At 43.3% G+C, this 17,870-nt stretch overlaps 1 protein-coding gene across 1 annotated transcript; it reads left to right on the top strand.

Moving 5' to 3' along the window:
• Positions 1-187: 187 nt before the first annotated feature.
• Positions 188-16,094, top strand: slc7a6os (solute carrier family 7 member 6 opposite strand). Its single transcript, XM_078400530.1, has 6 exons — positions 188-489; positions 1,605-1,862; positions 4,099-4,215; positions 7,343-7,561; positions 11,027-11,156; positions 15,963-16,094. The coding sequence occupies exons 1-6, from the start codon at positions 328-330 to the stop codon at positions 15,989-15,991; spliced, it is 915 nt and encodes a 304-aa protein (XP_078256656.1). The 5' UTR covers positions 188-327; the 3' UTR covers positions 15,992-16,094.
• Positions 16,095-17,870: the final 1,776 nt, after the last annotated feature.

A 17,870-nucleotide genomic window follows, 5' to 3' on the forward strand; every position in this document is an offset into this window, starting at 1 on the left:
GGCATAGCGAACGGCAGGGTTTGCCTACTAAAATGGCTCCTTTGCGTTCTACACTGCAGTATAGGCGATTTCAACTGAGTGGCCCATCTTACTCCTCTAGTATCTTTGGTCTGGATCGTGTGCAAGCTGCGTGGAGAGAGGTGGAGTTGTTGCGCAGGAGTCGGTGTAAGGAGGCGGGACCAGGGAAGTTGATGCTCCAGGCCCAGTGTGCAGGATAGGCACACATCGAGTCCAGTTAATCGGCGCAGGCAGTGTTCCCGGCCAGCTGTCAGTGGGAGCGCGGACGCGGCTGTTGCGATCGCCGCCGGTCTCTGGCCCTGCCCGACCATGGAAGCCGCCGCCGTGCTGCGGGTGAAGCGGAAGCGCGGCGCCGAGGCTGTCGAAGCCCTGCTGCTGGCCTGTAAGCGGCCTCGGACCGCCGGCGAGCTGGCTCCGGGAGAGCAGGTTGTGCGGACCCTCTTCAGGTTCGCCGCCACCGTCAGCTCGCAGGTAAGGCCGGCCCGAAGCCTCGGAGTTGCGTGCAGGCTGAGCTGTCTGCAGCGCGGCGGGAGGGCAGTCAGTGGCCTGAACACCTGATCTCGCACTCACCCACCTGCCTGGCAGCTCGCTCTTGAACCTGCCCGCAATTCCCCTTCGCCCACCCGCTCACACCCCACCTCTGCTCCGACAGCCCACCTCAAACTCACCTGCCCTGGTGCCCATCTTGGTTCTCCCAGCCTTCCCAAGAGCAATCTATATGGAAGCCCACTCCCTACCCAGCACAAGCTTGACCCCTGTCTGCCTGCCCACTTTGGTGTTCATCTTAAGCTGTCCTCTTCCCCCTGCCACCCTTCCTGCCTCGGTGCCAAAGGACACCACACGCACACTGTTTGCCTCAAACTCTTGATTAGCTGTTGGCGTGTTGGCACAACAAAAAAACACAGCAAATAAGAGGTAGGCCATTTAGGACTGAGATGAGGAAAAACTTTTTCAGCCAGAAAGTTGTGAATCTGTGGAATTATCTGCCACAGAAGGCAGTGGAGGCCAATTCACTGGATGTATTCATGAGAGAGTTAGATATAGCTCTTAGGGCTAACGGAATCAAGGGGTATGGGAAGAAAGCAGGAAGGGTACTGATTCTGGATGATCAGCCATGATCACATTGAATGGCAGTGCTGGTTTGAAGGGACGAATGGCCTAATCATGCACCTATTTTCTATGTTTCTATGTAAAACTAGATGACTCATGCTGATAGAGGTTCTGCCCCATCACAGATTACTGAGCCTATTGAAAAGAATTTAGGACATATCATGATCATTCACCAAAAATAATTTAATTCCCATACCTCCATGATTTCAGAATTCTGTGTATTTTAGCTTGGAATATAAATTTTCCGCTCACTTTTTACACCAGTTATACTGGAGCATTCTCGCAATAGATATTGTTATTTCCTTTTTTATTTGTTGAAGTGAAATCAACATTCTTGCCAATCTCTTTGACCAGTGGAAGAGGATTCTGAAAGGAAAAATTTAGCATGCCCTCACAAAGAGTGAATAATCTACGCACAAGCAAATTGATAAATTGTAAACTGTAACCACAGAGATTGACTATGGCACTCTTTGCAGGATGACAACATACAGAGGCATATCAAAGAAGCCATCTCCAAGGATAAAGCGCTGCTCGCTATAAACCCGTCTAGTACCAGCGCCCAGCGTGTTCAGCTCAGTATGCGAGCATCTCGGCAGACGGCCATCCAGGAGGCCCGATACAAAGTAATTGCCAGCCACAGAAGAAATTCTTTGAAATTTGAGCAGGGTGATGAGAAAAATGATCAGGAAACTGGCTCAGAAGCTCAGGCTGAAGGAGGAGGAGATGGACAGAAGGTAACTGACTGTTTCTGCCAAAGATACATCTGGGTTAAGCATTGATAGTCTGCAAAGGATAGGTGAAGTAAAGCACAGTGCTGAAGGTAAATACTGTTAATCATTGATCTTTCTCAAGAGAAGTTTTAAGTGATGTGAGAAACATTGTTGGTGAGGCTGCATTTAATGTATTGTGTTCACTTTTGAACATTTAGCTGGAAACAGCGCAGAGAAGATTTGAGGATATTGCCAGGATTTGAGGGACTGAGTTACGGGGAGAGGTTGGGCAGGTAAGGACTTTATTTCTCGGAGTGTAGGAGACTGAGAAGTGATCATTTAGAGTGTATAAAATCATGAAGGCATAGATTGGGTGAATGCACACAATCCTTTTCCCAAGTTCGGGGTATTAAGAACTAGAGGACATGGGTTTCAGGTGAGAGGGGAAAGATTTAATAGGAATTTGAGGAATAACTTTGTCACTTAGAGGGTGCTTAATACGTGGAACAAGCAGCCAGAGAAAGTGGTTGGGGCAGATGAATTAACAACATTTAAAGTACGTTGTACATGGATAGGAAAGGTTAAGAGGAATATATAGGGCAAATGGAGGCAATAGAACCAGCTTAGCTGGACATCATGATCAGCATGGACAAGTTGAGCCAAGTTATGTCTGTTTCAGTGCTGTGTGATTCTATCTGTTGCAATTGGTACTGAACAGGATGTCATTATCTTTCTTCACTCACTGTGGGTCACCACTTCTTATCTATAACTCCAGGGGCAAATGGGTGGCAGCATCCTTCCCACAGTGAAGGGGCATTCCCAAAGGGGCATTCTCATTCCTAACTAATTACTGAGCATTTGCTAGCCACTTGTCAGCGAATATATCTAGAGATCCCAGTTAGCCTCTGACGCAAGAGAGTGACTCAAAAACCAGAATTAGGAAATCAGCCATTATTTTTATGACCATAACCCTACCCTTGGCCAAACTGTTTAGCCCCTACCACCATCTTGGCTGAGCTCTCACAACTTAAAAGTAGGGCTCAAGCTAGGCCATGCCATGAATCCAAACATGAAGCCTTGAGAAAATGTTTGTTGCACAGCATCAACTGCTGTGTGGATTATGAGCAGATTTGCATTTTATTCAAGATTTAATTGAACAAGCGAAAGAACTGCAATCATTTTCCACGTGTGCTGTTGGTCTCTCTTGATCACCGAGGCCACAGATGGCCATGTGATACAGGGAACGACAAAATGCTATTTCCCTGTAAATGATAGTGGCGAAGGGATCTTCAGCTTTGGAAAGACGCCACTGAGAGGGCATCATATGAACGTATTAAGGGTGATAATGACACATGATGGAATATGTTTAAAACTTACCCTTAAACAAGAATCAGGTAAAAATCAGTAATTTTAGAAAAATAAGTGAAAAGAGAAGGATTTTAGGTGGTTCTTACAAGAGTGTCTTTAAAATACTATTATGGGTAAAATAGAAATAAGGAATTCCTTGTGATTGTCCTCATCAGATAGAATTAAGGGAGGCCCATGTAAAGGAAGGAGAGTGTTTCTTAGTGGGAGTGAGTGTTAGAGAAAGTGACCGATGCCTGATGTCGAGATACTGGGTTGTGTTGAGTGTTCTTTAGTTTTAACCACACAGTATTCAGAGACTGAATTGAGCACTGGATTTCTTCCAGGTGGCATTGGTTTTTAAATAAGTTTCATGACTTTGTGTAACACTTGTCTCCGTACCTGCAGAAGATATACTTGTTCTGGAGTCATTGAGGCATCGATTTGGTAAACTGATTCCTGTGCTGAAGGGGTTGGCTGTTGAAAAGAAATTGAGGAATACTGGTCAATTATAGGGAAGAATTTAGACAACTAAGGCAATTTCATTGAGACATACAAGACTGAGAGGGATGATAAGGGGTGGCACAGATAGGCTTTTTCTTCGGGTTGAAGTACCTTAAGAAGCAGCATTGTTTCAGGAACATGGTTGGCCATCCAGGAATTTGAGAAGATATTTATTTGTGCAGAGGGTAAATCTTTTAAATTTACTACTTCGGAGGACAATGAATGCCCTGTTGTTGAATTGATTAATGGTCATTTCGAGAATCGGAAATAAATGACTTGAAGCACAGAATAAGCGTTATCTCAACAAATGATTGGGTAATTTTGAGGGGCCATGTATCCCATTACTCTTGATTTTTGTAATGTTCTGAGTTTTTTTCAATAATATGTTTCTGGGGCTTTATTTTTTTTAAAGAAAAGGAGCATATCTTCTGGAAGTAGCAAAGATGATGTTGGATCCGGAAAGGAAATTGAAGTGTTTGATGTCCAGCATGATGAGAACAAAGCTGACTCAAAGCACATACATTGCAAGGTAAGGTCAGGGTCCTGAGAAACTAAGCAGAATAGTTATGAAATCATCTGAAGTTTTACACAGTTTTATTGAATCATACTTCAGATTTGGAAGCTGTGAAGCCCACCCTCTCCGTGTTCACTCACTGAAATACTACACTCCAGTTTGTCCTCTTGTGGACTTTCTTCACAGTGCTGCAGTTTATTCCCATGTGCATTTGCTCATTTCCCTTTGGAAAGCTACCATTATTAACTTCACACTTCAACAAAATAATAAAATGTAAAACTTTCTCCCATTGGCTCTTTGGGCAATCACCTTCATTTAATGCCCTCTGCCAGCACACTCTTCTATTACTGCCGTTGGTATGTTATTTACTCTTCTGGATACCCTCATTAAATCACCTCGCAGGAATCTTTTCTTCATTTGCTCTGCTCTTTTTTAATCACATCACACTAAATCCTTTATTAAGGTCACAACATCCTCTCCAGGGTGCATTGTCCAAAATTGCATGGAATAATCCAGTTAAAGCCTGACCAATGAAAGGGTTAGTATACTTTGTTTTTGGTGCTCTGCGTCTTTACAAAACCACTGACACCTTGCACTTCATTTCGTCATCTGATAGAAAGTGCTGCCTTTGTTGTTTTTGTAGTGGATGATGTAGATAGAGTGTGCCAGGGCTAGATTCCACCACTGAGATTAACTCCGCATCCCCGACTTCCCTTCCCTGTGTCCCACCTGAACTCCCATTTATCACTCGCCTCCACCCCTGCCCCCACCTCTCCTACTTTCCTCCCTATGGCTTCACAATCCACAACTCTTCAATCCTGTCTCATCCCTTCTGCATTTATCTCTGACCTTTGTTCTAACCATCTGCCTTTCAAAATCCCCCCCTCACCTGTGTCCACCTATTACCTGTCATGCTCTGTCTGTCCTGCCTCTCCACTTTTCTGGCTTTCTGCCACCCTCAACACAATCTGAAGAAGAGTCTCGACCCAAAACTTTGGCTATCCATGTTCTCCAAAGATGCTGCTTGGGTTACTCTAGCGCTTTGTGTCCTTTTAATTCCCGGTCATGCAGAATCTGGTAGCAAACATGATTTTTGGCAAGTGATTCCACAATGATGTGGTTACAGAGGTCCTCACCAAGACTTTGAGAAAGTGATTTGTGACAGGGCAATTTCCCATATGGGTCAAGTTAATGGAAGACAGCAGTTCAGTATACTTCATCACAGATTTATAAATATAAACTGCTTTCATTAATCTGTGGTGGTAAAGTTTGCATGAAACTAAAAGATATGAATTGGGAAGTTGGGAGTATCAACTCCCAGTGTTTATGGATACACTACGTCTGTTAAAATAATATATTTTTCAAATCTTCCCAATTCCTTCCCTGGTCTTTGCCTTTCATCTCAACAATCTCCACGTTCATTGGATCATCCTTCACAATTTCCAACACCTGTGATGAAATTCCACCATCAGACATCTTCCATCCCCGTCTTGCTTTCAGCCTTTTGAATGGACAAATTCTTTGCAACTCCCGAATCCATATTTATATCTGCACTAGCTGCCACCCTCTTGTCTTTTCTAGGCAACTGCAGGAGATGCAACATCTGTCCTTTTTATCTCTTCCCTTCCCACCATCCAGTCACCCAGTGAACAGTCCTTCCAGGTGAAGCATTGATTCATTTGCACTTCTTCAAATCAAGTGGAATGCATTTCATGTGCACAATGTGGTCTGTGCATTGGGGAAATCAAACACTGGTCTTCTGTGCATTGGGGAAATCAAATCAAATTGGTGGTTGTTTTGCGGTACGCATTAACCAGTCTGCAGGTATGACACAATGCTCCCTGTACACTGCCATTTTATTTCTCCATCTCATTCTAACTTATCTCTCTGTAGTCTCCTGCATTGTGATAATGAGGCCCAACTTAAATGTTGCAGCGTTTTGGCACTGAAAGCTCGGCATCGAATTTACCATCGAATTTACTGATAATTCACTTTGTATTGGAATTGGCCAGATAATTTGTGATACTGGCTAATTATTAGCATACCTTGCCTGCTGATCACATCATCTAGCACTGCGTTTGTTGCTTTGTTTGTGTTCTCACTCTTGTAAATGTTTTTCTTTCATAGTTTTTATGTACCTTTGTTCAGATTCTTTTCTCTAAGCCATTGACTTTATGATATAGTTTGTAGCTTCTCTCCGGCAATCCTCAACCATCAGAGATATTCCCTTTGACCTCTCCATCCCTCCTGCAGCCTCTCCACAACTATAAATCAATTTGTTTTCTGTCTTGGGTATGTCCCATAATCCTGTTAATAACACAATACAGACGCAAAAGCTTAATCGCCCTGTAACTCGTGCCACCTTATCCGCAACAAAATAACTTTATCTATTTCCCCCCCAGTTCTGAGCCAATCTGAAACATTACCTGGACCTCTTTTTCGCTTTCCACAAATACTGTTTGGCCTGCTGCAGGTTTTTAGTATTTTATGTTTTATTTTATATTAAAATAGTTGACAGGCACTTAAATAAAGGTAATTTAAATCAGGCTTTTTTGCGATAGGTTGTGTAAAAGCACAGCCAGTGACAGCAAAATGACAGAAATATTATTGTCACGACTCTCCTTCAGAATGTAGCAGGAAGAATGACAAGGCAGATATGATATTGAATGTGGCATGACCATTTAAACAGAAAAAGGAGAAATACTAACAAACAATTAAAATTAAATGTTAGTGGTATTGAACGTATTAGTTAAAAGATGCAGAGTGTCAGTGGGCTGGTGGATAGCTAATGTTACAATTATATTTTGGAAGGAAAACCAGCTGTCAAATTGGAATGGGCATCTCATTTTTGAGTGACAAGGGATTAGAAGGATATTGTGCTGTTAAGTGCTACATTAACTTTGGTCTCGCCGTGTCAGAGATATTTGCTCTGTTTTACCCATCCCTCCCCGAGCTCCTTTGCAACTAAAGCAATTTTTTTCTATTTCCAGTTCTTACAAGGGGTCTTCAACCTGGAACATTAAATTTATTTTTCTTTCCAGAGATGCTGCTTGACTTGCTGGGTGTTTCCTGCATTTTTGCTTTTCTCCAGCATTCTCAGTTTTATTCCACCATCTTACTTTTTGGGTGTTTTGCATTTTAGGATTCTGGTCCAGGGCAGGATGATCCAGAGACAATTCTGTGTAACTCTGTTAAGATGATCCGGGAGACACTTACTGTGTCAAATTGTGGACTTGGGGCAGAGCACCGGGAGAATATGGAGGAGTATGTTTATGACTTGTATTATACAGATGGCTACATTAGTGGAGGTGGAATCAAAGACATTCTATCTGTGATACCATATCATGAAGAACATGAATTGGTGAGTTGGCAGTCTGCTACGTGTTGATTTCTTTGTAGGTAACGTAAGCAAAATCTAACATTGTCATACAGCAAAGTGTGGCTTGCTCGCTTCTAAACAAGGCCCAATTGCAAGTTGTCACACATCTCTGCAGATAGCAGAATTATTAACTGTTAAGACAAATGGCAGTGTGATTCCTGGTTGAGCATTATAGTTGATGATCCTTGGAGATCATGTACAAGTTTTCCTGGCTGTAGCCAGTAGTTCTATAGAGAACTATCAGTCTTCAGCCATAGCCTCTGCTGAGCTCAGTCTAGTTGAGTCTCCTCAGCCAAGCCAAAGCTATTGTAGGATGAGCGGTCACAGTCATTTCAAAGATATCCTTACCTGTGGAATGGGAAAAGTAATTGCTTTTAAAAATTTACTTTAGTTTGATGTTTTCTATGATTTTTTAATTTTGGAAAATACATAAATTTTTTAATGACTTTTCCAGGCATATCTGAATGTCCAGAGCCCAACAAAATTGCCTGCATATTTGCACTAGGATACATAGAAACATAGAAAATAGGTGCTGGAGGAGGCCATTTGGCCCTTCGACCCAGCACCGCCATTCATTGTGATCATGGATGATCATCTATAATCAGTAACCTGTGCCTGCCTTCTCCCCATATCCCTTCATTCAACTAGCCCCGAGAGCTCTATCTAACTCTTTTAAATTCATCCAGTGAATTTGCCTCCACAGCCTTCTGTGGCAGAGAATTCCACAAATTCACAACTCTGGGTGAAAAAGTTTCTTCTCACCTCAATTTTAAATGGCCTCCCTTTATTCTTAGACTGTGTCCCCTGGTTCTGGACTCCCCCAACATTGGGAACATTTTTCCTGCATCTAGCTTATCTAGAATTTTATACGTCTCTATAAGATCCCCTCTCATCCTTCTAAACTCCAGTGAATACAAGCCTAGTCTTTCCAATCTTTCCTCGTATGACAGTCCCTCCATCCTAGGGATTAACCTCGTGAACCTATGCTGCACAGCCTTAATAGCAAGGACGTCCTTCCTCAAATTAGGAGACCAAAACTGCACACAATACTCCAGATGTGGTCTCACCAGGGCCCTATACAACTGCAGCAGGACTTCTTTGCTCCTGTACTCAAATCCTCGTTATGAAGGCCAACATGCCTTCTTCACTGCCTGCTGTACCTGCACGCTTACTTTCAGTGACTGGTGTACAAGGACACCAAGGTCTCGTTGCACTTCCCCTTTACCTAATCTGACACCATTGAGATAATAATCTGCCTCCTTATTTTTGCAGCCAAAGTGGATAACCTTACATTTATCCACATTATACTGCATCTGCCCACTCACTCAACCTATCCAAGTCACCCTGCGATCTCCTAACATCCTCTTCGCAGTTCACACTGCCACCCAGCTTTGTGTCATCCGCAAACTTGCTGGTGTTACTTCTAATTCCATAATCCAAATCATTAATATATATTGTAAATAGTTGCGGCCCCAGCACCGAGCCCTGCGGCACTCCACTCTCCACTGCCTGCCATTCTGAAAAGGACCCGTTTATTTCTACTCTTTGCTTCCTGTCTGCCAACCAATTTTCTATCCATGTCAATACCCTACCCCAATACCATGTGCTCTAATTTTGGTCACCAACCTCCCGTGTGGTACCTTATCAAAGGCTTTCTGAAAGTCTAGATACACTACATCCACTGGCTCTCCTTCATTCCATTTTACTTGTCACATCCTCAAAAAATTCCAGAAGATTAGTCAAGCAGGATTTCCCCTTCATAAATCCATGCTGACTTGGACCAATCCTTTTACCGCTCTCCAAATGTGCCGTTATTACCTCTTTAATAATTGACTCCAGCATCTTCCCCCCACCGGTGTCAGGCTAACTGGTCTATAATTCCCTGTTTTCTCTCTCGCTCCTTTCTTGAAAAGTGGGATAACATTAGCTACCCTCCAATCCACAGGAACTGATCCGGAATCTATTGAACATTGGAAAATGACCACCAATGCGTCCACGATTTCTTGAGCCACCTCCTTAAGTACCCTGGGGGTGCAGACCATCAGGCCCTGGGGATTTATCAGCCTTCAGTCCCATATACTACCCAAGTCTACCCAATACTATTTCTCGCTTAATGCAAATTTCTTTCAGTTCCTCTGTCTCCCTTGATTCTCTGTCCATTAGCACATCTGGGAGATTGTTTGTGTCTTCCTTAGTGAAGACAGATCCGAAGTACCTGTTCAACTCTTCCGCCATTTCCTTGTTACCCATAATAATTTCACCCGTTTCTGCCTTCAAGGGTGTCCTTCTGTCCTTTATATTCTTGGCCAGCTTCGCTTCGTACCTCATCTTTTCAACCCGTATTGCCTTTTTTTGCCATCTTCTGTTTTTCTTTGAAAGTTGCCCACTATTCTTTGCTATCTTATACATCTTTTCTTTTAGTTTTATTCCATCTCTAACTTCCCTTGTCAGCCATGGTTGTCACTTACTCCCCTTAGAATCTTTCTTCCTCTTTGGAATGAAATGATCCTGCATCTTCTGGATTATGCCCAGAAATTCCTGCCATTGCTGTTCCACTGTCATTCCTGCTAGGATCCCTTTCCATTCGACGTTGGCCAGCTCCTCTCTCATGCCTTCATAGTCCCCTTTGTTCAACTGCAACAGTGACGGTCCTGGTTTAACCTTCTCCCTCTCAAATTGCAGATTAAAACTAATCATATTATGGTCACTATCTCCAAGCGGTTCCTTTACCTTGAGTTCCCTTATTAAATCTGCTTCATTGGACAACACTAAATCCAGAATTGCCTTCTCTCTGGTAGGCTCCAGTACAAGCTACTCTAAGAATCCACTCTACAAACTCCTTTTTTTGGGGTCCAGAATCAACCTGATTTTCCCAGTCTACCTGCATATTGAAATCCCCCATAACTGCCGTGGCATTACCTTTGTAGCATGCCAATTTTAACTCCTGCTGCAACTTCCAGGCTACTGTTTGGGGGTCTATAGATAAATCCCATTAGTGTCCTCTTACCTTTACAATTCCTCAACTCTGTCCACAGTGACTCTACATCATCAGTCCCAATGTCACACCTTGCAAGGGACAGAATTCCATCCCTCACCAACAGAGCTACCGCACCTCCTCTGCCCACCTGCCTGTCCTTTCTATAGGACGTATAATCCTGAATATGCAGTTCCCAGTCCTGATCCCTCTGCAGCCACGTCTCTGTAATCCCCACAATGTCATACCTACCAATCTCTAACTGAGCCTCAAGCTCATCCACTTTACTTCTTATACTTTGCGCATTCATATATACATGAGTTTACAGTAGCCAACCAGGTTCAGCAAGGTCAAGAACATTAACACCAAAAAATGCTGAATCATCATCAGACTGACGAGCATTTTGACAGTGCTATTTTTGTGCAAACCACCACCAGGTTCTTGTTACACTGCATGAAACTGTTGCATTACAGATTAGCGATGAGATGATTGAAGATGAAATGTATGAGGATGAAGATGATGAGAATGAGGAAAATAATTGGCGGAATGATTATCCAGATGAAGATGACTGGAATAGTGAAGAGGATATGGAAAAACAAGATGGTAACATTTGGCAACATGTCTAATCTAACTATTAGAATTAATTTCCATGACATTTGGTTAAACCACATTTGCAGTATTGTGTGCAGTTCTGTTTGCCCCATCGCAGGAAGGATGTGAAGGTTTTGGAGAGGGTGCAGAAGAGATTTACCAGATGCTGCCTGGATTAGCAGGTATTTGCTAGGAAAGGTGGACAAGCTTGAATTGTTTTCTCTGGAGCATTGGAGGCTGAGGGGTGATATGATAGAGGCTTATAAAACTGAGAGGCATAGATAGGATAGAGAGTCTTTACCCCAGGGTAGAAATGTCACATCTAGACCTAAGAACTCCAGATGCTGGTTTACAAGAAATTACACAAAGTCCTAGAAGCAATTCAGTGAGTTAGGCTACATCTGTGGAGGAAATGTATAGGTGACATTTCGTGTCAGGACTCTTCAGATTGATTGCAGGGGGGGTGGCTGGAAGAGAGGTGGGGGTGGGACAAAGCCTGGCAAGTGATAGGTGGATACAGATGAGACAATAGGTGCAGGAGGAGGCCATTCGGCCCTTCGAGCCAGCACCGCCATTCAATGTGATCATGGCTGATCATTCTCAATCAGTACCCCGTTCCTGCCTTCTCCCCATACCCCCTGACTCCGCTATCCTTAAGAGCTCTGTCTAGCTCTCTCTAGCTCTCTCTTGAATGCATTCAGAGAATTGGCCTCCACTGCCTTCTGAGGCAGAGAATTCCACAGATTCATAACTCTCTGACTGAAAACGTTTACTTGGCAGATTGGGGACAAAAGCTAGCGATGCATTGGAGGCAAAAGGCTATGAGATGCGAGAAGAGATAAGAAATGTGACAGAGGAAGGAATATAGGTGAAAGGGGACAGGGAGGGGTGGGGGAGAGAAAAAAAAGATGTGGGGATTATTTGTTAGTTGTCTAAAATTGGAGAATTCAATATTCATGCTATTGGGCTGTAAGCAATCCAAGCGGAATATGAGGTGCTGTTCCTCCAGTTTCAATGTGGCCTCGTTGGCAATGGAGGCGGCCCAGGACAGAAAGGCCAGTATGGGAAAGGGAGTTGAAATGGTTAGCAACTGGGAGATCCAGCAGGCCTTGGTTGACCAAGCGCAAGTTTTCATTGATACGGGCATCGAGTTTATGCTTGGTCTCGCCGATGTAAAGGATGCCACATTGGGAGCACCAGACACAGTAGCTGAGATTAGAGGAGGTTGCATGTGAAACTATGCCTCTTCTGGAAGGGTTGTTGGGGTCCCTGGATGGATGTGAGGGGGAAGGTGCAAGGACAGGTTCTGTGGCATCTCTTGTGGTTGCAGGGTTAAGTACCTGGGGAGGGGGTAGTTGAATGGGAAAGGAAGAGTGAACCAAAGAATTGTGGAGGGAATGGTCTCTGCAGAAAGCGGAAAGGTGTGGGAATTGAGAAGATGTGACTGGTGGTGAGATCTCGTTGAAAGTGACAAAAATGTTGAATTATGTTTTGGACGCGGAGCCTTGGACCATCCTTGTTCCATCTGGTGGGGGATCGGGGGGTGGAATTGTGAAACAACTATGAGACATAGAGGAGACATGGGTAAAGGATCCATCTACAACTGCCAGGCATGTGAATGAGGTAAAAAAAAAAAAGGGGAAGAGAGCCGAGCGCTTGCGCAGTGGGTATCAAAAAATTGTAAAATTTTTGAAAATGTGCACACAATATTACCAGTTCCAAGCCTCTTTTAATGCATTTCAAAGTAAAAATGGACATTACCAAATAATGTGAATATGTATTAAAGACATTTTGAAATAAATTCGCACATTAATTGATAATCAGCCCAAAAAGATGGTAATTGGCTTTCCTGCTGGGTTTTATATTTTAACCCCGTCTTAATTATTTTAGTTATATAATCTTGCACTTAAATTTAATATTTACTCATTACAGTTCCACCACTGATTTTCTGGCACTCTTGGTTCCAGAGCTTTGCTGGTTTATCCAGCCGGCCAAGGAAGTCGGCCATGGGGATAGATGTGCTGGCTCCAGCTGGGCTGGAGTTCCAGAGCCCCGGCCGCAGGTTGCAAATTCAACCCACCGTGGAAGTCCCGATGAGGTTGAGATTGGCTGCCTTGCTCAGCCTAGGTGCTACATTTTCAGGGAGACTTCCAGGGTGCAGGGGATTTCTCGTGGAACCCCTAGCGACCTCTAGTGGAATCCTAGTGTTCATTACAAATCTATTTATTTTGTCGTTTATTTTGCCTTTTTGTCTTTCTTTTTTTCGATCCGATTTCTCCGTTGGTAAACGTGATTTTGGCAAAGTGAAAAACGCGGAAATCATGCAAACAGTACGGAAAATTGATTTTTAAAATGTGGAAATCCGTGGAAACGTGGAAAATTGACATGCCTGAACAGCAGGGAAAAAAAACACACTTACTGTAGAGGACATCTTGGACGTCCAAGAGAATAAAGCTTCATCTTGCGATAAGATGCAGCAAGGCAGAGAATGTTTGGTGCCTGGAACGTGCTGCAAGGGTGTTATTGCAAATAGACATGATAGTGGCATTTAGGCAGGACATGGACATAGGGAATAGAGGGATATGGATCATGTGCAGGTTAATAGCGCGAGTTTAATTAAGCATCATGGTTGGCATAGATATCACGGGCTGAAGGGCATGTTCCTATACTATACTGCTCAGGATATTGCGAATATTTTAGTTGTACATATTGTATTGACATGAAGTACATTTGGTGCATTGAAAGTATTACCAATCCATTGCAAAAACTAGTTTAGTGGCAAATATATATATGCTTCTTTCATAAGCATCTTTGTAAAGGGAAAGTATCGCTGGCCATAATGAAGAATAATAATGAAAGTGGAAAAAATGTGGAAGCCGACAACCAAAATCCCTGTTTATGTTCAATTTTCTTCTTGGAACTTCAGTAGAGGTTTGAGGGACCCCAGCCCAAAGAAACAATGGTTTATTATGTGCCAAACGATTTCTGGTAATGGCATCTCGATCCACTTTACTGGATTCGGTCAAGACCATGACTACATTTTTTTTTGGTATTAATCTGAAGTTTGGGCATTTTCACAATATGAACTAACATTATACAGTGCCCTCCATAATGTTTGGGACAAAGACCCATCTTTTATTTATTTGCCTCTAACTCCACAATTTGAGATTTGTAATAGAAAAAATCACATATGGTTAAAGTGCACACTGTCAGATTTTATTAAAGGCCATTTTTATACATTTTGGTTTCACCATGTAGAAATTACAGCTGTGTTTATACATAGTCCCCCCATTTCAGGGCACCATGATGTTTGGGACATATGGCTTCACAGGTCTTTGTAATTGCTCAGGTGTGTTTAATTGCCTCCTTAATGCAGGTATAAGAGAGCTCTTATTACCTAGTCTTTCCTCCAGTCTTTCCATCACCTTTGGAAACTTTTATTGCTGTTTATCAACATGAGGACCAAAGTTGTGCCAATGAAAGTCAAAATAGCAATTATGAGACTGCAAAACAAGAATAAAATTGTTATAGACATCAGCCAAACCTTAGGCTTACCAAAATCAACTGTTTGGAACATTATTAAGAAGAAAGAGAGCACTTGTGAGCTTACTAATCGCAAAGGGACTGGCAGGCCAAGGAAGACCTCCACAGCTGATGACAGAAGAATTCTCTTTGTAATGAAGAAAAATCCCAAAACACCTGTCCGACAGATCAGAAACACTCTTCAGGAGTCAGATGTGGATTTGTCAATGACCATTGTCTGCAGAAAACTTCATCAACAGAAATACAGAGGCTACACTGCAAGATGCAAACCACTGGTTAGCTGCAAAAATAGGATGGCCAGGTTACAGTTTGCCAAGAAGTACTTAAAAGAGCAACCACAGTTCTGGAAAAAGGTCTTGTGGACAGATCAGGCGAAGACTTATATCAGAGTGATCGCAAGAGCAAAGTATGGAGGACAGAAGGAACTGCCTAAGACCCAAAGCATACCACCTCATCTGTGAAACACAGTGGTGGGGGTGTTATGGCCTGGGCATGTATGGCTGTTGAAGGTACTGACTCACTTATCGTCCTTGATGATACAACTGCTGATGGTAGTAGCATAATGAATTCTGAAGTGTATAGACACATCCTATGCTCAAGTTCAAACAAATGCCTCAAAACTCATTGGCCAGCGGTTCATTCTACAGCAAGACAATGATCCGAAACATATTGCTAAAGCAACAAAGTAGTGTTTCAAAGTGAAAAATGGTAAATTCTTGAGTGGCCAAGTCAATCACCCAATCGGAACCCAATTGAGCATGCCTTTTATATGCTGAAGAGAAAACTGAAGGGGACTAGCCCTCAAAACAGGCATAAGCTAAAGATGGCTGCAATACAGGCCTGGCAGAGCATCACCAGAGAAGACACCCAGCAACTGGTGATGTCCATGAATCGCAATCTTCAAGCAGTCATTGCATGCAAAGGTTGTGCAACAAAATACTAAACATGACTACTTTCATTTACAGGACATTGCTGTGTCCCAAACATTATGGTGCCCTGAAATGGGGGGACTATGTATAAACCCTGCTGTAATTTCTACATGGTGTATAAATGGCCTTTATTAAAATCTGACAATGTGCACTTTAACCACATGTGATTTTTTTCTATTACAAATCTCAAATTGTGGCGTGCAGACGCAAATAAATAAACGATGGGTCTTTGTCCCAAACATTATGGAGGACACTGTAACTTAAGAAGTATTTGAAAAAAATAATACATCTATTATTCAACCAATTGCTAAATTATTTTTGAAACCAAATTCATGATCATTTTCAGGCCCCTTCTCTGGTGAAGAAGACATTTAATTTCTGACATCTTTTCGCCAACTCAATGGACAGTGGATCAAATTTGGATAGTTTCTGTGAATGTTTTTTTTAAGATTCAAATGTAATAAAATTTATACTGTGCTTGAATTCAAGACTACTGAGTGAATGAGTTGTTATTACATTTGCCATTAACATCAGTTTCTTTACATTATGTTTTGAATTGGTAACAGTACTGCATACCAGACAAGTAGCAAATTCCTTTTGTTTATTTAATTAGAAATAAATTCTGAGCATTATTTTTTTAATGAGTTTTCTGTTCCCTTCAACCCACTAGCCCTTTAGACACTTGTGTTGCAGAAAGCATTTCCCCATTATATAGCATTGTAATCCAACAATAAAGATCCATAAGGAAACCCTTTAAATCATGAAATATTTCCCATACCTCGATGGCTGCCTCTGTGAAGGCAGACACACATTATGAGATTCATCATTACCTTCAGTACACCAGCACCAACTTTAGATGTCTGAGGAAAGATGCTTGAAGATCAAGACCTCATCTAGATCATCATCAGTTAGCTGCAATTGTGGGCTGCATCATTGAAGGGAGGGAAGCTGAATACAGAGGTGTAGTCAACGACTTTGTTGAGTGGTGTGGGCTGAATCACCTGCAGCTCAACACTGACAAGACTAAGGAGTTAATGGTGGACCTTAGGAGAGGAACAACCCTTCTCCATCAATGGTGTGGATGTGCAATTTACCAAATACCTTGGAGTGTACCTGGACAGTGAACTGGACTGGTCCAGGAACACTGAGGCCCTGTACAAGAAGGGACAGAGCCGGTTGTACTTCTTGAGAAGGCTCCGCTCCTTCATCATCTGATGCTGCAGATGTTCTACTAATCAGTGGTAACTAGTGCCATCTTCTTCGTTGCCGTGTGCTGGGGCAGCAGGGCGAAGGCCCCAGATGGCAATAGGATTAACAAACTCATCAGGAAGGCTGGCTCCGTCCTGGGGGAGGAGTTGGATTCATGGGAGGTGGTCTTAGAGGGGACAGTGAGAATGAGGGTGGGGCGAGTGGGTGGAGGGGAGGGTGGGGGTAGGAGGGGAGTGAGGGTGGGGGGAGGAGGGGTGGAGGAGGGTGGGGGAGTGTGAGTGGGGCTGGGGGAGGAGAGAATGGGGGTGTGGGGGGTGGAGGAGAGAGTAGGGGGGTGGGGGAGAGAGAGTGGGGCTGGGGGAGGAGAGAATAGAGGGGTGGGGGGAGGAGAGAGTGGGGGAAAGGGGGATGGTGGGGAATGGGGTGGTGGGGAGAGTGCGAGTGTGGGTGAGAGGGAGAGTGGGACTGGGGAGAAGGGGAAGAGGGGGTGGGGTGGAGCAGCAGGGGAGGGGGGTGATGGTGTTGGGGGGATGAGAGAGTGGGGGTGGGGGGGGAGGGGGACAGTAGGGGGGGGGGAGGGGGACAGTAGGGGGGGGGATAAGTATGTATCTATGTATTTCTGTGATTTCGCCTAAACGGTAAACCATAGCGCCATAATGTTTGCACCACCTTAATCACCACTCTCGCGGCGACTGTTTCTAACAAGTTTTATTTAATTTGGTCCTATATCTTTTTAATTAGAGAGGTTATAAAGTTAAAACATTTAATTTCTAACCGATTTCTTGAAGGTATTCAGCGTGTGACGTCACAATGGGACCCGTGCGACTGTGAGATGAGCTCCCCCCCCCCCCCCCCCCTGTACAATTCATGTATGTATGTATGTATGTATATCTCTGAGAGACATGTGGACCTGCAGCCAAAACGGTAATCAATAGAGCCACAGTTTTAGCGCCACCTTAATCACCACTGTCCTGGCAACTGTTTATAACAAGTGTTATTTAAATTGGTCTTATATTTTCTAAGTTAGACATTTTAAAGTTTAAAA

This window comes from Rhinoraja longicauda, chromosome 6 (genome assembly GCF_053455715.1).
Source record: "Rhinoraja longicauda isolate Sanriku21f chromosome 6, sRhiLon1.1, whole genome shotgun sequence".
In the NCBI taxonomy this organism is placed as follows: Eukaryota; Metazoa; Chordata; class Chondrichthyes; order Rajiformes; family Arhynchobatidae; genus Rhinoraja; species Rhinoraja longicauda.